Source organism: Trachurus trachurus (assembly GCF_905171665.1).
Source record: "Trachurus trachurus genome assembly, chromosome: 1".
NCBI lineage: Eukaryota > Metazoa > Chordata > Actinopteri > Carangiformes > Carangidae > Trachurus > Trachurus trachurus.
In genome coordinates this window covers 39,473,708-39,493,587 of record NC_139891.1, presented here as the reverse complement: position 1 = coordinate 39,493,587, position 19,880 = coordinate 39,473,708, and the positions used below count along the sequence as shown (strand labels likewise).

Genomic DNA, 19,880 nt, shown 5'->3' with positions numbered 1-19,880 from the left:
TGGGATTCGATCCCAGACTGGAACATAGTCCTTGTTCACAGTGCAAGCTGCTCTACCAGGTGAGCTACACCTGTTATACCGTGACAGCTACACCGAGCTGTGAAGCCTTTCACCTCTGAGCCAGATGCAGAGCGGGGCAGAGCTTGTAGCACTAGTATAGTAGTAGTAGTAGTAGTAGTATAGTATAGTGCCCTCCCCTGGAGCTGTGACACGTCAGCTCCAGTCTCCCTGAAACTGCCAGTTTGCGTCAGCCGTTGGTTCACAGCAGTTTGAAGGCAGAAAAACTCAGAAATGAAATTTTGCACTTCCTTTTCTGCTGATATGTGCTCTAACACAAGAAAAATGCCACAGGAACATGTGAAAAGCTCAAAAAACACGATTTTCACGGGAGTGGGTCTTTAAATGTTCATGTTTAGGAAGTGGATCTTTCCTGCCAGAGAGAGATTAATGGACCTGATGAATTAAAAAAAGAAAAAAGAAAGAAACAAGTCGGGAGCTGGAGAGACTTTTTGGCGTCTGTCATCAAAGACAAGTCAAAGTGAACCTGCTTCAGAAGCACAAAGCAGCCGCCTCCAAGCTCGACATGTTGTTTTCACAAATATCCTCCACTGTCAGAGGCGAAGGCGGCGCGGGAACAGCTTCACGCGTCGACTCCTCTGGCTCAGACTCAGTCCTGGCTGTCGGCAGCAGCAGCAGCAGCAGCAGCAGCAGCTCTGCAGCGTCGGAGGGAATCAGATGTGATGGTTTGTGTCACTGAAGCAGGAGGACGTTCTGACCAATCAGCACCGTCAGCAGCACCGAGACTTGACTGACTGTCAGATTTAATATAAAACAGTGTTTCTGTCCTGAGTCCGGACGTGGTGGAGGTGTCAGCAGAGTCACGTTACCCACAGAGCCCCACGGTCGCGGGCTAACCGTTGTTTTCATTGTATTTATATTGAGTCATTCAATGCTAAAGATGTTCCGTGGGTTCAGTCTGGCCCGTGGAGGCTTCTGGAGGCGACTGAGAATGAACCAGAGAGAAAATCTGTCAAACAGCTGAGACACATGAAGGAAGTGTCAGAGGAAACGCTGGTCTGACAGGAGAGAGACATACACTAGGTTTTACATATGATCTCGTTTCATGTCTCATTTTCGTGACGAGGTCAGGTGACTCTTCACAGAAAAAAATAGGGGTACAGAAGAGGGACATTTCTGTACTTAAAGGTACAGTTCTGTCCTACTGTAACCTATAGGGCCAATTATTGTACTCTAGAGTACCTATGTGTACCTTTTGGGGGTAGAAAAGGCACATAAATGTTCCAGAATAGCAAAAGGTACATGTATATGTATATGTGTAAAGGTACATTATCAGAGACCTATGAGGTGACTATTAATATGATTTAACATAGGGATAATAATTAAACATTCAACTAGTAATTATTTTTTAAATATATGTAACGGAGGTCTGCAGGTGAGCCACAGTCACGAGGTAGCTACCTAGTAAGGAGAAGTGACGGGTTGTGGCGGTAGCAGAACCGGAAGTAAACTCACTCACCCATAAAAGACGTGCTAACCGATTTGTCAAGTGGTTGTCAAACGTCTTGGCGAAGTGGTTAGCTGCGGGAGGTCGTGGAATCGATCCTCGCTCAGGACAGGTCACAGAGCAAATGTAGCCGATGTCAATCTGGCCCTCTGCGTTGTGTTTCTCACGGCCTGCCCTAGGTGGGGTTCGATCCCACGACCTCCCGCACCGGAGGCGACGTACTAACCTCTTCGCCAAGAGGTTGACAACCACTTGGCGGGTTGGTTAGCACGTCTTTTATGGGTGGAGTGAGTGCACATCCGTTACACAAACACACACACCAGTTACATATATTCCCGTTAGATGCTAGGTGCACAATTGTACTTAAACTGGTACATTTTGAAAAGGTACAAAAATGTACCGGCACCAATGGTTACAAAATTGTCTCTAAAAAAGGTACGCCTGGAGCGACAAGGGTTTGTACCCTTTTGAATATCAACTCTGGACTTGCTTCAAGTAAAAAAAACTTCTCGGCGCATGTTTCAGTAGCCACCTGACACTGTCTGTGGAAAAAAATTTACACTTGAAGCAAGTCCAGAGTTGATCTTCCTGTGTTTATGACACAAACGGTAGCTTTCCCACTGCACCTGAACACACCGCGCACGGCAACTGGGTCTCGCGCGAGACTCCGCCAGACTTTGAATTAGATCTAGTTTTACAAACATGTCGGCTTGTTGAAGTAAATAAACTTCTGGGTGCATGTTTGAGTCGCCATCTGACGCTGTCTGTGGCTTTGAGGGATGGAAACAGCCTAAGCAGCAGAACTTCAATCCGCTCCCATTCATTGTTGCCGTGGCGATGCGGGGACAGACACAACTACCGCAAAACAGAAGACATTAAACTGAAAACCTTCAGATTCCTTCTGTTAGACCTAAAATGTTAGGAACATACAGCCTGAGTTGAATTCGCCTGGAATTGTCCTTTAACTGTTCATATTGACCCAAACTTTTGCCACAGTATATTTGATTCTTCCATGTGAATATTTTTTGAATGTTTTGTAATGTGTCTGTCATTGAGAAAAGCTTTTGTACTGTAGATAAAATGTTGCCAGCGCTGTGTTTCACCGTCCGTGTTGGTGTTGGTTGTTCTGCAGGTAAAGGCGACGTGTTCGGGGACGTCTTCTGGAAGGAGATGACGCTGGCTCAGTCCTGCGCCAACGTGCGAGCGCTGACCTACTGCGACCTCCACATCATCAAACGGGACGAGCTGCAGAAGGTCCTCGAGTTTTACGCCAACTTCGCAAACCACTTCGCCAGGAACCTGGTCCTCACCTACAACCTGAGGAAGAGGGTGAGCGGTTCTTTCTTTCTTTTTTATTTTTGCATTTAGCACTTTAAGAATAAAACTTAAAGGGATAGTTCACTCAAAATTGAAATTTCTTACTCATTATCTCCTCCCCCTCATGTGGACTAAGGGCTGGGAGAAGTTTCAGAGTCCTCCGTGGCTTCTCTGAGTTACAGGGGGTCTCGGTGTAGCAGTGCATGTCCATATAACGGTTGCAAATGGATACCAACTGTCTTCGTAACAAAAAGACACACCAAAAAACATCCAAATACCTCCATGCTGCTCGTATGTAATGTCCCTCTTGTATTGAAGCCCTGAAATGCAAAATTGTCCTGAAAAAAATTAAATAAGTCTATATTTCAAGCTTGTTTTGTAGCAGAAGCTTCTCGAAGCTCCTCTTCCCGGTTCGTCAAATTTGGACGAACTGGGAAGAGTAGCTTCTGCTACAAACAAGCTTGAAATATAGACTTATTTCATTTTTTTTGGGACAATTTCGCATTTTGGGGCTTCAATACAAGACGGACATTACAGACGAGCACTATGGAGGTATTTGGATGTTTTTTGGTGTGTCTTTTTGTTTACGAAGACAGACCCCCTGTAACTCAGAGAAGCCACGGAGGACTCTGAAACTTCTCCCAGCCCTTAGTCCACATGAGGGTGAGTAGATAATGAGAATTGAATGAAATTTCAATTTTGGGTGAACTATCCCTTTAATTTTCAGCTTCATATCAGAAATAAACACATCCTATCACAATAACGTAAACTGAGCACGCTCGTGTCAGTGTTAACAGGAAGTAGGCTACATTGTTTACAGTGAGAGTTCAACACACTGTAAAAAAGTGATGGACCAGGCTAAAGACTAATGCTAAGCTAATAGTAGCCTACATATTATCAATGAGGAGGTGAACGTGTGAATGTCTGTGTCATCGTTTCATCGAGTTTTTAAATCAAAGCGGGTCTAGAGGATTTTTTTCAGTGTTTTTCTCGACTTTGACGGTGTCAGATGGAAACGCAGCAAAAAGAGATGAGTTTTCAAAATAAAACGTCAGAGTGGATGAAGCCTCGGAGGAGAAGAAGGGAGGTTCAGCGTTTTCCTTTCTGTTGTAATTCAAGAGGGACGAGTGGAGAACGGACGGAGACACTGTTTCACTGCTCACAAACAAACACACACACACACACACACACACACACTCAAACCTGCTGTGAAGTATGAAAACAAACAAACATCACCGTGCTGTGGAGGAGGAGGAAGAGGCGCTTGATTTACACACAGTGACATCCACACCACCGAGGTGTATTTGTCTACTTCAGTGTGTGGAGAAGTTGATCTGGTGTATTATAGTCCAGGCAAAATAGTGTTTTCCGACAGACTAATTGTAACAGAATGTTTTTCACCATACATTATTTCTATGAGGTGTCCAGAACAACATACTAAAAGTCCTAAGAAATCCTAGTTGGGGAAATATGTTTAATTCTCATCGATCCAACATTGATTTACTGTATAAAGTCTATGATGCCAATACAATACACCTCAATGGGGCTGTTTTTTTCCTTTACTCCTATCACAATGAAACTTCACACAATGAAAGTATCCATGAAAAGTAACATTTTTTGTATTACACGTTTTTTTGAAAATTAATTTGAATAAGTGAGTAATATGGAATATGCCCGAAATACATCGGAATAGGCCCATTTTTTTTCCTTTACTCCTACCAGAATGAAACTTTACACAATGAATGTATCCATGAAAATGACCATTTCTGTATTTCAAGTTTCTTGGAAAATGAATTTTAAATATGCAAATGAGCTCAACACTAATTGACTTATGGTACAAAATAGACCCATTGGGGTTTATTGTATTGGCACCATAGACTTTATACAGTAAATCAATGTTGGATTGATGAGAATTAAACATATTTCCCCAACTAGGATTTCTTAGGACTTTTAGTATGTTGTTCTGGACACCTCAAATAAATGATGGATGGTGAAACACATTCTGTTACAATTAGTTCTATTTTGGGTCCAAAATGAGCTGGATTGCCTGGACTAGTAGGAAACAACCAAACCCTTGTGATCACAGGTCTGTTCCGATGTGAGAAGAAAACGAACTTTACACCGTTTTCCTTCTGCTGCAGTTTTGTTTCTCGGTTCAGTGTTGACACAAACACTCGGCGGCTGTTGTAAGTGTGTGTGCGTGAGTGAGTGAGTGTGTGAGTGTGTGAGTGACGATCGTCTTGCAGCTCGGCCTGTTGTCGTCTGAAGACTTTACATAAGCTGCTTTGTTCTCGGCTCAGAGCAGGTGTGATGTCGCCCTGTGGAGGTGGATGATGACAGAGTGCTGCCTTCACACACACACACACACACACACACACACACACACACACACACACACACACACACACACACACACACACACATCCTTGTAAATCTATCTTTGTGAGGACACTCGTTGACATAATGTATTCCCTATTGCCCCGTACCTTAACCTTAACCATCCAAAACAAATGCCTAACCTTAACCATTACTCTGAACCAGTGGTGTAGTCTGTGTGATACTCAGGTATACTCAGTATAAATGCATAAATACTCCAGTATACAGTACAACAAAACTATCTAACTAAAGTTAATGTCAATGGTTCTCAAAGTGGTAGGGTTGACAGGGTTCAAGTAACTTTTTCTGGAAATTTTACCACTTTTTCCAAGAATTTTTTAAAACTTTTTTTTCAGAAATGGTATCACTTTTTTAATTTTTGTTAGACTTTTTTTTTTTTTTTGAAATTTTACCAGTTTCTTCTCAATTTTTCTTTTTTACTTGTTATTATTTTTTCAAGAAATTTTACCCCTTTTTGTATTTTTGCCCCTTTTTTGAGAGAGAGAAATTGTACCACATTTTTCTACATTTTTTTGCGAAATATTACCACTTTTTCGCTTTTTCTAGAATTCTTTTGAGAAATTTTACCAGTTTTTTTCTCAATTAAAACATTTTTTTTCACTTTTTCTTTTCTTTTTTAGAAATTTTACCACTTTTTTTTAAAAAATCTTATCACTTTTTTCCAGAAATTTCTCTAAAATCTTTCAAAAACGTACGCCTAATTTAAACGTACATTGATTGTTTGTGTATTTCTGGTGTTTGCTTCAAAATGTTGTCCAATGGGGGTCCGTGGTCTAATTTGTGTCAATTTTGGGTCCTTGATATTAAAAAAGTTTGAGAACCACCAATGATACAAGTATGAACAGTTTACCACCTAAAAAGCAGTTTACCCACTAGAAAACATTAGACTACACCACTGCTCTTAACCTAATTTAAACCTAATTATAACCTAACGTCTTAACCCTCAAACAGCCCTTGGCCAAAATGTCCTCACTCTGTTGGTTAAAAACTCACAACGTAGTAAGAACAAAAACGCACACACACACTCGGCTCAGTCTGACGCTTCAGTTCTCCTCAGTCTGTCTGAAGGGAACATAACAAATAACAAACAGCAGAATTGATTCGATTATTTGTCACAGATTCAGAAGAGTTAGCTGTGTTTTTTTTATGCCTCCACACCATCCATCCATCCATCCATCCATCCATCCATCCATCCATCCATCCATCCATCCATCCATCCATCCATCCATCCATCCATCCATCTATCTGTGTCTCATCATGGTGATACCTCAGAAGGTCAGAAGTCAAGGTAGTACAACAACTATTACTGCCAATAATAATACCATTGTTATAATATTATGTTATGATAACATTATAATAACTCTGATCAAAGTGCTTTGACAAACAAAACCGCAGCATTAAAAGAGCGAAACAGGACGGAGAGAGAAAACAAACAATGTACATCAATATGACTCAGGACAAAGAGAAGGATCAGCATAAACAAACACACACACAATGATGCAGAAAAAAAAAACACAGATATGGAGTTGGATAATAAAAGAATAAAAGAACCCCCCTCCTCTAAAACCCTTCTGCACCTCTTCAGTTCTTCAGCTCTGTTCAACAGGAGAACAGCCTGTTCGCTTCAGGCTCATTCAGATAAAGTCACAAACATGACGGGCTTGATAAAGGTTTCATCAGAGTTTAATGAAGCATCTGTTGTTTTGTTTTGCTCCTCTTCCTCCTCCTCCTCCTCCTCTTCCTCCTCTTCTTCCTCTCTGGCGGTGGCGGCAGGGCCGGTTCTAGGCAGGCATATATGAGGGGGCAGTCAGAAATGTGAAGGGGGCATCATGTGAACACATCATGCTCCAGCACTTTTCTTTCTCTGTGCTTATAGTAACTTCATTGAATTGGGTTGTTGGCTATGTGTCCAACCCCAACCTGGAGAAGTGGATTGCAATTTGTCAGGCCTCTACCTTCAGACCTGTCCAACTAGGGGTCAGGGGGGCCAACCAGGGTCTTAGAGCCCAAATTCTTTACTGTTGTAATGCAAAGAGCCACATTATAGTGGGGGGGGGGAGGGGGTGCATATACCTGAAGATGCATTGCAAACCCAGAGGGGGTGAAAAAGGTGAGTAGCTAAATACCTGTAGGGGGGTCTGGGGGCATCCCCCTAGAAAATTTTTGTGATTTTAAAATGTGAGTGAAGCATTCTGATGTACTCTGAGAAGAGGAGGGGGGGGAGACAGAACATTTTAGAAAAGAACACTGTCCCTTTTTCAGCGGATTTTTGTGCTACTGCAGATAATTTTGTCAATTTGTAGGATTAAGATTATTAAGAGTAAGATTATTCTTATTTCTGCTCCCTTTTGTTGAGATTTGGGAGGTTTTTGTTTTTATTGTAGCTTTGTTAAAATGCAAGATCATTTTTCTGACTGATTTATTGCCCGATGCCATGTAGCTATCTCGCTTTCTTCCCCCCGCCCTCCGTCCGTTGTCTTTGTTGTCACTTTGTTGTCGCTCCACAGAGCACATGGCTAATTAATATGCACGTGCTGACCATATATGGTTGTGTCTAGGCATTCCGGGGACGGAGGTGCGTTCACTTGCGCAACTGCGCACCGTTCTTGGATCCAGTTTGATTTATCGAAGAGAAATTGCTGAGAGTTGTGCACGCACAGTTTGATAGATCTGAAAAAGGTGTAAATATTTTGGGTGTCTTTTCGCCGTAGGGCTAAGCAAAACATTTAGTAGCAGCAGTTTTACACTGCTTACTTACAGTTGTGATAAATGAGGCCCCAGGCCCTAAGCCCAGAGCCCAGACGCTCACAGATGAAGCTTCTCCGCGGCTCATCCGCGGCGCTGTCCGTGGTGCTGAAGGTGACAGGTTAACTTGATAGATAGATATTTATTAGTACAGACTCTGGGTCCAGTTAAAGTTGACAAACAAACTGCAGCATAGTTCTGTTTGTTTATCATGTGTGTCAGTTTTGTTTATGACTTGATGTTTAGTTGTTGAGATTAAGAACATCACTCCCTCATCAAACCGGTGATAGGCATGCTGAAAAGAAAAGAGAGAGAGAGACGCGCCTGGGTATCGCAGCTGTAAAAAAAAAGAAAAAGAAAAAAAAGAGACGCGCGGAATAGCGGTATCAAAAAGTGTCGGACTACCGGCATGTCTAGATAGAGGGATGTCTGAACCCCCAACTTAACTTCTTTCTCTTTGGTAATATACACATTTGTTGAGTATATTAAAATGTGCTTTCTCAACTTCTAAAATTTGGATTTGAGGGGGCAAGACATTTATTTGAGGGGGCACTGCCCCCTCTTGCCCCTGCGTAGAGCCGGGCCCGGGTGGCGGACTGGCCATCAGGCCACCGGGATGCTTCCCAGTGGCCTGATGGTCATCCGTCACACAACAATCAATTAGCTCCGCTGTGTTCACTCTAGTAGTCGAGAGAAATGGAGGGACAGAAGAAAAGGAAAGGTGGAGCAGAGAGAGAGAGGCCCTCGCCACAGATGCAGCGAAATGTTGCAAAATAAGTGACATGTTGACCAGGAGGGAAGGTCAGTCAAAAACGCTAGAGCTTTCAATCACCGTCACCACCACAGACTGTGTGTCTCACGGAGGGTTAATACCACCACCTCTTAAACAACAATAGTGGAAGTCACATGTGCCGCCCCAGCCCCCTCCACACACACACACACACACACACACACACACACACACACACACACACACACACACACACACACACACACACACACACACACGGCCCGACAATCAATCCAGAATACCTAGAGATGAATGAAAAATATGATTTTGTTGCATACTGGTTTACTAGGGATAATGGCTGACTGCTTACTCTTACTGATCTGCTTTATTGACACTAATGAGTGAATATTGTATTCTAAAGAAGTTAATTTATTCCAGTTTTGATAAATTTGATAAGTTTGATGCTTGAAAGTAAAGTTAATTATTGAACATCCGAGCTAGTATTTCTCTCTCTTTTAAAAAAAATATAGGCCCATTGTTTTGTGTGTCTTGCCTTGTACATTTGTGTACCCTATGGCTGCTGTCATCATGGGTTTTTGAGGATTCACCCATTGCTATAACATTTGAAAACAGGGTTTTCAATGAAAATCATATATTCAAATAGATAACTTATTGGTCACTCCTAAATTTCTTTTAACTCATTGAGTGCCAACCACGTAATTTCTCGTTTTTCGTTCCCATGCGTTGAGTGCCGAAAACGTAATTTTACGTTTTTTGCTTTTTTTTTTAATTATGAAAATAGACACTTTAATACACATTATATGTAAATTTGGGGACTCTACGACGAGGAGAACTGAAATAGATGACGATCAAAGTCACATGACAGCTCATGATCTGGAAGTTTTTATCATAACTCGGCTTCTGCAAACGAGTTCTGCATGCAGATGCAGCAGCTGCTCTGCTCTCACCTGCGCTGCTGCTCCAGCTGCTCGAGCTGCTCGGAGCTGAACCAGGAAGCTCTCAGCCGACAGTCCACCCGGTCTTCAGCTGGAGCAACACCGTGTCCTCCCCAAAGTCCTCCCGCGGTAAAATCTGATGGTCTCTGGACCAAAGCAGACCGGCATCACCGACCCGAACCACAGAAGGACCACGACCACCGGCGGGACCGGTCTTCCCGAGCCGCGGTGGCCGACTGACCCTCACGCTCCGCGGCTAGAGGCTGTGACACGGCACGGTGCGTCTGTGTTATTGTTGTTTAGTGGCGCCCCCCCCGCCCCCGCTGGTGGTTTTGTGAATAGAACAACCATTGTTGTATATATTTATCTTATACGAGCCCTTTGATCCAGAAATGCGAGTGTCAGAAGAGCGACAGACACAAACAGAGCACCTTTCATAAAAGACGCTCTATCTCCTTTTCTAGAAAAAAAGGAGGGATTTTGGTGAAACCCAGCCATGTTTAGCTTGACTTTTCTCAGGAACAGAGGCACGTAGAAACAAACGGTTTGTGGCCACTTGAAGCATTAAGGTAAACCTTTCAATTGAGCCACAGTATGTGTTGGTGGCAATAATATAGAATACACTGTGGCTCTACATAAAAAGTCAAAAATGGTCTAAATTGCCGGTACACTTGACTAAAACTTTGGAAAGGAGCGCGGCACTCAATGAGTTAACTATCAAATAGGGTTAGAATACACAACTAGAGGAATGGTGGTCTGTATGAGAATTCCCGGCCTGAATTATTGTCCCAGTCCGCCACTGCTCTCTGGTCATCAGCTGCAGGACTTAACGAGTCCTTCAGCCCCTGAAAGGTCAGTTTAATACGACCTTCTATTGATCGACACCACCACGCTGATCGATGCACAGATTCCATCGGTGATCCATCATCAGCCTCCTGACCCCGCCCACCGCCGTCTTCTCCTCGTCGCTGAGAGCTGAAGTGAAACTGTTTTAAAACCACAGACAGACTAGACCCACCTGACGCCTGAGGAGACAGACGCTCTCAGAAAAAACTTTAAATACACACGGTTCAGAAACAGGAAGTGAGGACACACAGGCGACCATCACAACACACACACTTCCTCGTTTTGCTGCAGCTTCTTCAGAACCAACATGGAACAACTAAAACCAGCGCCACCGCCGTCAACACCAGTTCAGCTCACATCCTCTTCATCACAGAACATTTTAACCACTTTGAAATCCCCTTAAAGGGTTCACAAGATACTCACAAGGCCACGCAGACCTCCACCTTTCACCTTCGAGCAGCAAAACTACCGTACTTTTCGGACTATTGAGTGCACTTGAATATAAGCCGCACCAACTAAATTTTAAAAGAAAAAATACATATATAGGCCGCACTTGAATATAAGCTGCAGGTTTTCATGTTGTAACATGAGATATTTACACAGAAAGACAGTAGGGAACTGTGACTGTCTGTTTTGGTTCCGCTCCTCTCCTCCATGTGCATCTGTTTACAACGAAGGATAATACATAACATATATGATGTTACGACGTGTGTGTTTGTGTAGTCTTAACCGTCATAAACAAAAGATTACGGGTTACGGAGCGCGTTTGTGTCGCGGTGCAGAGACGAGAGCTGGGGAAAAAGTAGCGGCTTATAGTCCGACAGTTCATCCTTGAGTTGAGTTCAAGTCTGAGTTCTGTTCCTGTTTGCCCATATTTGGGTTGGGTCGTCAGGAGGGCGGAGTCAGACCCTGGCAAGTGAAGTAAAGCTTCAGAAACCCGTCGGTGGAGTCCATCTTTGTTTTATGAACTTATTTTACTGCGTTGATCTGTAGTTCAGTTGCTATTTAAAGATTATATGATCATTTTCCAAAAGAAAATCTTCCATCATGAGCCGGTGCATATTCTCATTTGCCCAGGTCATAGTATTTCAAAGGAGGTTAAATCGAAAGCAACTGGACTTAGTTATTTGTCTAGGAAGACGTTTCACCTCTCATCCAAGAGGCTTCATCAGTTCATGTACGCAACTGACTGAGAAAAAAAAAAATCTTCCATCATCTGTTTCCCTCTCTGTTTTCATGTGTCTGAAACTCATTTGTAGAGAATTCATGAGGCAAAATGAAAACAGCTGTGCAAAACAAAACAAAGCAAAGCGTTTTATCAGGTGGATTGTTAATAAAGCTGAGTAAACCAGCGCTCAGGTGTTGGTCTGTTTTTCACTGAGCCGTGTCAGATGAGAACGAACACAGAGCAGAGCAGGAACGAAGACGAGGTATAAAACACTGACGGTGGCCATAAAGGGCTCTCTCTCTCTCTCTCTCTCTCTCTCTCTCTGCTGTAAATCGATGTGAGAGCCGCCGTGTCTTGTTCTGCTTGGCTGTGCAATAATGACGCTGGTGAAGAGAGATGACCTGCCAGAGCCGCTCTCACCTCCAAACCCTCGGCCCACAGAACCTCCACCTGCCTGCAGCAGCTCGCTGAACATCTCATCTCACAAGATTTACATTTAAAGTTCAACTACTTTACCAGTAAACTTCAGGAATCTGAAAATATTCTCCTTTTCTATAGAAGTTTACTGTATATCGAGGCACATTCTCAAATCTCAGCTCCAGAGAGACGTCTGCAGCTGAGGTTTAGTGGTTTTCTACTCTCACACAGCTGCCAGTCAAAGAGGTTTAAGGTTGTTTATTCATAGTGTTGGTTTCAGCAGCAGCAGCAGACGCCTCCGTCCTCAAGTCGGTTCCTCACAGGTGCTATGTGCCATCTGTTGACCTGTGTGAATATTGCACGTTAACACGTTAACAAGGGAAGAACAAAAAAGTTTGCATTTAACCACTACACAGAAAGATCTTGTGACTCATGCAAAGGAGAGGGGTTAGGTGGAGGCAGATGATTGGCTGTGGCGACCCCTGAAGGGAACAGCAGAAAGGAAAAGAAAAAGACTCAGTGTAAAAACGTATGGCTGCCTGCTTTAACATTTAACTTATTTAGTTTATTATCTCATCAATTAATCTCATAATAAACCTCTTTAATTCCTGAATATGCACTTTTTAATTCTTTACACTCCACACGTGTCTTTTTAAACTGTCAATTTATGGAAAAATCTGGAAAATTACCTAAAAACATGTAGTACTGTTACGGCCGAAGGGGGTTCAGCCTTGTCTGTGTCTCTCTCCCTTCTCCCTCACAGCTCCACCCAGGCCTCAATCACCAGAACGAGGCTCACCTGGGCTGGCCAGTTAAATACCTTGCAGCTGACACTGGAAAGCGGGGGCAGTGCGTGGGGACTGCTGGGCTTGCCTGCCTCCCATCATGGCTTTTGTTTGTTTTAGTTTGTGTTATTTGTTTGTATCACTTTTATGTTTTTGTATTAAATCTCCTTTTAGTTAATTTAGTGCCTTTGTGTTTGGGTCATTGCTTGGGTCCATTGTTATGCCCCTCTGGGCCAACGAAGTTCTGGGGCGTAACAATTGGGGGCTCGTCCGGGATCGAACAACCATGAGGTGAAGTAAAGGTTTGTAGCTGTAGTAGTCTTCTTTGCAAGATGGTTTGTGATTTAACTGACTGCCTGTGTTTACTTGAGAGCTCCCTGTAAGGTAGTCGTCGGGCAGAGAGAGACTCTTGCGCCACTTTGATGTTTTGCCATTCTTATTTTTGGTGGTGAAACCTGGGTGTGGGTACGTTTTCTGTGTGGCAGTGGGCCTTGCCTTGGTCCATTGTTCACTCGCAGAGTTCAACGTTTAAAGAAGCCTCCCGGGAAGCCACTGAAGACTAGATAGTTAACCATATTACAGGGTGACTCTCCACAACGTCACTCTTCTACAGAGTTGCACAGCAGCGGGATCACAATCGCTTCTGGGTTGGCTCTACCTCTAGTTTTGTCTGGATTCCGTGTAAAATGGTAACAGTAACTTTGGGGATGTGACTTATTGTGTGGTTCCTGCACAGTAAGTTCGTTGGGTCGTTCGGTTGCAGCTTAGGTGTGAGTTGGCAACATTTTGTGTAGCAGTGGCTACTGTGTGACCTCTTTTGTCTTGTGCTGTGGTAGTCCACTTTCGGTTGAGTCACTTGTGTATGTTACTGGTTGCTTAGTTGTGGCTTCGTTTGGACCTCGTGTGCGTCACTCCATAGATCAGTGGATCTTTGTGTGATGGAGTTGACTTAGTGATTTATAAGATCAGTGCCTGATTAATGGCAGACTGCTTGGTGGTCATTTGGCGTCGTCGCAGTGGCAGTTCACTTTGTTTGTTCGGGTCTTTGTGTGTTTGCTAAATGCAGCTGTTTTGTATGACCCGTTAGGTTGTGGCTGCACTCGATTTTGTGTTTGGTCACCACAGTGTTGTAAGTAAAATAACCTTTGTTTCGTAATTTCCCTCATGGTGGTAGCCATTTTTGTATCTGGTGGGAGTGGCACCCACTTGTGTGGCTACTGTTGGCTCACTCTCTTAAATCGAGTGTTGGTTGGCCTTTTTGTATTTTGATCTTGTTGGATCCACTTTGATCCTTTGTGTCCTGACCGCAGTCCCAGGGTTTTGATTTCATACATGTGCTTAATGTTGGTGTTCTTAGTTGAGGCCAGGTTCGGTAGACCTTTTCTTTAAGATGTTGCAATGAATAAACGGTATGATAGGCCCTATTTTGTTTATTCATTGTCTTAAGGGAGGGGTGTTACGGCCGAAGGGGGTTCGGCCTTGTCTATGTCTCTCTCCCTTCTCCCTCACAGCTCCACCCAGGCCTCAATCACCAGAACGAGGCTCACCTGGGCTGGCCAGTTAAATACCTTGCAGCTGACACTGGAAAGCGGGGGCAGTGCGTGGGGACTGCTGGGCTTCCTGCCTCCCATAATGGCTTTTGTTTTAGTTTGTGTTATTTGTTTGTATCACTTTTATGTTTTTGTATTAAATCTCCTTTTAGTTAATTTAGTGCCTTTGTGTTTGGGTCATTGCTTGGGTCCATTGTTATGCCCCTCTGGGCCAATGAAGTTCTGGGGCGTAACAAGTACAATAACCACAAAAACACTTAAAAGTAGAATGCTCCACTCATATCATTTAGAACTATGAACTATGGAGCCTTTTAAGCTGAAGATCTTTTTTTGACTTTGTTTATGAAAATGGTTAGGGTTAAATGAAGCAGTAGTTTGCAGTGATAACTGGATTTGTAATGTGCAAAATAAGCTATACTTCAGCCTACACGTTTTTGGTCTAAATGTCTATTGTACACCTTATTTTATCTATTTAATTTGTTGATTTTGCTCATTTGTAATTTCAATTGGTGCTGTGTCAGTAAACACACGAACAGCAGCAGCAGGTGAACATGATGGAGCCTCAGGCGGTTTCTTCGGCTGCTGGTGGAGACCAAACACTGAGCTGAAAGACAGACTCCACCACCATGAGCCATGAGGTGTCGGTGAGGGGGTCACAACTGGTTTCTGATGAAAACAAGTCACCAGACTCCTCAACTGCAGCAGGTTTTGAGTTTGTAATAACAGAGTCCTGAATGTTTAGAGTCGGTGCAGACTGTGGGATTTACATCCAGCCCAGCAGAGAGCAGCTTCAGTTGGCTGTATATCAAAGGGGTGGCGGCCTGATGTATAGTTCCTGTCAGGAGCAACACGGCAGCAGAGGTTGAAGATTAGCAGTTCTCTCATGTCCTGTGTTGCCTCCTCATCATCCTCACAGAGCTCAGTCCAGCTGGATCCAATTTCAGCAGGTCAGGAGCTCAGCGATTGGCTCAGGGTTCAACATACTGATGACATCGCTGAGAGGAAAGCCTCGGTGCCGCCACCGGTCGGTCGGTCAAAGACTCGTCAGCCTCAGCAGAGGTCAGCTGTAACACGACCTTCACTTCCTGCTTCACCTGCAACAGGTGGAGCTGTAGTGGAGCTTTTAATTAAAGGACCATGACGCTGTTTTCACACAGCGTCATGGGTAGATACAGGTGAGTCGGGCCTGACTTTACCTGAAGGTTACTAACAGAATAACCCTGGAAATCTTATTTTATTTATTTTAATGTTTATTTAACAGGGACGATACATACAACATTGCCACAAAGAATGAAAAATGCGATGCATACAAGACGTCTAGCTTCAGCTAATTTGCAGTCTTTGTCCCTGGTCAGGCTAAAGAAGGATAAAACATACGGAATACAATAAGTGCAATAATAGAAATTCAGTAAAGGCAAGGCAAGGCAAGGCATCTTTATTTATATAGCGCATTTCATACCAAGGCAACTCAATGTGCTTTACATAAAGACAAAACATTTAAAAAAAGAAGCATGAGACAGAATAAAAACAAACAAAAACACTAAAAACAGAGTTAAAAGCAAGAGCAAATAAAAGTAAAAGAAAAGAAAAAAAAGATAAAGTTTTAATTTAATTTTTAATTTTATTTTAGTAAATAGGTATCATGCATAAATAAACACAGCTACAAAATTTAGATTAAGAAACTGCACAAATTAAATACATTAAACATTAGTAAAATGCTGTATTGACAGTGACTTGAGAGAAGTTAATGTTCACATTTCTGCTGCTGCTTAAGCCAATGTTTAGCTTTAGCACTAAACATCTTTAATTCTGTTTGGGATTTGATTTCTGGTGGTAAAGAATTCCATAGGTTATTTAAATATTTGTGTTTTCCTCAAAACACAAATATGTAAAATAAGATTTGTTATTTAGATTGAACACATTTTTAGAAAAAAGTTGTTATTTTACTGTTTATTTTGAGAATTATAAATACTAATACCGTATCATAGTAAATAAGGGAGTGTCTTTGAGTAAAACCCCTACATTACTGTAGATTTTTAATGAAAATATGTGTTAATGTTTATATTGTCCAGTTGGTGCAGTTTGACGTCAGGGCCCCTCAAGTTAATATTTCAGACAAAAGGAAACAAAACAAAAAGTTCATTTAATTCATGATAAGTCATGAGAAGACTGAAATTGACCTCAACGTCCTGTAGAGAACACTTCAGTTTTTTGTCTGAAGTCCAGATGTTTGGATGAAGATCTTTAACCCTGAACCGTCTGCACTTGTTCCAACTTTCAGATCAAAGCTTGAGAAAAAGAAAAGGCTTCTTACATGATTTTACTTTTTTTTTTTCTAATCAGGGCTCAGAGCTGTGTAGAGCACAGAGACGTTTCTTTAATAATGAATGAGCTTGTTTTAACAGCAGAAGCAGATGCTCGATCCACACACACTTTACGATGCGAGCGCTCGGTCCGACGCGGCTGAACATGCACTTTTAATTGATGGCCCGAGGCTCCGGGTGGGACTCTCTGAGATCTGTTCTCCGATCTCAGAAGAGGAAAGTGAGGAAACATTTTCCTCGCTGTGTGTCACCTGCTGGTTTCCTCAGGACTCAGCTAACATGGTACATGGCGAGTCAGCATAAAGGTGGATTCAGCATCGTCAACACAAGTCAACAGCACAAACTCATGAGTCAATCAAGTAAATCTGATCAGTAAATCCACTGAAAGTGTTTTCATATCAGTTTCAATTTGTATTCTTTTGTTACTGTACCAAAACCCAAGATACAGTGATAGTCAACCCTGACAATAGACAACAGACAGATATTCATCCAACCTTTAATAACAAACTCTTACCACAGATACTGTACCGTCAATTGAAGACCATGCACTGGGGAGTTGATGAAACTGAATTGAGAGCAACGCTTAAGAGTTTTGATTTTTTTTTTCTTCAGGGAGTTGATAGAAAACATGAATAATAGACGTAAAACTAAGTGCTTGGCCAAGTGAACCTTAAAGAAATCATCCAACAGCTGCTCCACTGCCCGGTGGTTCACCTGCATCACCGATGGCTGTGATTTAGTGTGGTTGGTTGGTTGGTTGACTTTATTAATCCCTCTGAAGGGAAATTGATTGTCACTCTGTACGTACAACATCCAACACACAATACTACAACATGACAAGCATTGACAACTCAGGCAGTACAATAAGTGCAATGCAATGCATTACTGAGCATAGCACACAACAGAAAACAACAATAATCAACAACAATGTTCATTAAAAAACTTCACTGCACCAGGTTAGAGGTGACCTCTGACCCAGCAGTGATGTCACAGGGTCTTGGAGGACACCTGTACTTGAATGCGATAAGGTTTTCAGGTTCAGATTTTCAGTTGCTGTTCAATAGCTGAAACGCAGCTAATGAGTCAGTTTTAGAAGAACCTTTTCAGCTCTGTGTGGACTTCTGTTTGGAGTCACCACACGGGCGGATGTCAAAATCCGCCCGTCAACGCAAATCCTTCAGCTAACCTTAAAGTCTTTTTCTGATCTTCTTCTGGTTTTATGTCTTTAAACAGATTGTCTTCCGGAAGATCAGTGATGTGAAACGTGAGGAGGAGGAGATGCTGAAGAGGAAGAACGAGGCTCCTCTGAATCTCCCCCCGGACCACCCGGTGCGTCGACTCTTCCAGCGGTTCCGGCAGCAGCGGGAGGCTCGGCTTGCGTCCGAGCGGGTCGGCCACGGCTCTGGTGACGTGGAAAAAGGTGGTGGCACGGCTCACCTCGAGCAGCAGCAGTCCAAAGGTCCAGAAGTCCTCGCCTCTACGAGTATCACCATGGTGACAGAGAACCCAGCCACGCCCACCACCTCCTCCTCTTCTTCGTCCAGAACCTCCAGCAGAGTCATCCTCCACACTCCATCCACCGCCGTCATCCAAAACGGAAACTTGACCGGCTGCAAATCCGCAGAGCCGCCGCCCAAAGCCAAAGGCTGGGGACGGTTCAAGGAGTCGGTGGTGAAGGCGGAGTCGTGGAGCAGCGTCTCCAAGGCCGAGTCCATGGAGACGCTGCCCGACAGAACTAGTAAGTCTCACGACGAGACGTCCCTCAAGAAAACCGACTCGTGCGACAGCGGCATCACAAAGAGCGATCTCCGTTTGGACAACGCGGGCGATGCCAGGACGCCACAGGAGCGCAGTCCGGTTCAGTCCGAGGAGAAGGAGAAGGTCTTCTGTCCGATCCCGGAGCAGAGCATACAGGCCTCTTTCCTCGAGCTGAAACAAGAGCTGAGAGGAGACATCAAATCTCTGAACGGTCGAATGGCGGCGCTGGAGGGTCAGTTGGCCGAGATGCTCCGACTCCTCAAATCCCGTAAGTCGTCGGGCTCCTTCTTCGAGATCTCGCGGCCGCCGTCCCCCGACTCCGACAAGGACAGCGTCTCGTAAACTGAACATGGCATTGAGCCTGTGGGAGTCAAAACTTGAATCGTTCAGCCTCTTGATGTCAGAGAGGAAGAGTGTGAAGCTGTGCTCATGGTCGTCACTGGCGATATCCACGCGGAAGACTAAAGCACTTTGGTAGGTTCGTAGCATCACTCTGCTGTTTGAGACGTTACGGACTGAACTGACGTCAGACTAGAAAGAGCGCGAGTTGGATTTTTGCTTTGATCAGAGTTTATAGAAAGCGTCATGGCAGTCACAACGGCACCTTTGGTCCTCAGGAGGGTTTGGAGCCTGCAGACCTTCACACGATATCGGCAATAATAAGAGAAGGCTTTAAAAGTTGTTGTTTTGAACGGGGGTTACTATGACACTGTGATTTGGTGGCTTTGATGAAGTCTGGTCGACAAGGTCTGTCTAGCTGCTCAGAGCCTCCGGATACCGACTGGTCCATTCTCAATGTCTGTACTCTCACTCAAGAGGTGATGCACCGCAAAGCAAACAGGGGTGTGTTTGTTTTTTATCAAGTTTCAGACACCCTGTTGATTCATTTGCTACAGTTTTTACAAATAAAAGTCAATTTAGATGTCAGTGTCAATGCACCTGAGTTGAGAATCTGATTTTACAGATTCACAAACCTTTAAAACTCAATGGCGTCCATGTTTTCACGTGTTCCACATACTTACAGTTGGTGTCTTTCGGCGTAGCACCGTCTTAACAACCGCACGTCGTCATATCAAAGCCGTTGTTATGTGATTGAGCAACAGTCAAGACTAGAGATGGCCGTTCAGTCGGAGCAAGAGGCTGCTGAACAGGTTGAGGAACACTGTGTGGACCAGATCTTGCACCTGATGGTTGATGGTTTTTGCTTGGTGAGATGTGACAACAAAATGTCACCACCATGTTCATGCAAACTGAAACACTGTGTCTTTGATTATTGGGATGAGCAGCGTTTATAGGAATGAATGTGAAGGATTTAAAGTGAAAATGAGGCCAAAAATGTTTCTGATGTTGATGTCCCTGCAC

General features: G+C 43.5%; 1 protein-coding gene across 1 annotated transcript in view; it reads left to right on the top strand.

The window, feature by feature from the left end:
* kcnh1b (potassium voltage-gated channel, subfamily H (eag-related), member 1b) overlaps positions 1–18,860 on the top strand; it is a gene marked incomplete at both ends in the record, with an annotated part of 90,822 nt that extends 71,962 nt beyond the window's left edge. The window contains 2 exons of the mRNA XM_083970031.1: positions 2,658–2,854; positions 17,994–18,860. Coding sequence (XP_083826157.1) covers positions 2,658–2,854; positions 17,994–18,860 — 1,064 coding nt within the window. The remainder of the gene's footprint in view (positions 1–2,657; positions 2,855–17,993) is intronic.
* Between the last annotated feature and the right edge of the window lie 1,020 nt (positions 18,861–19,880).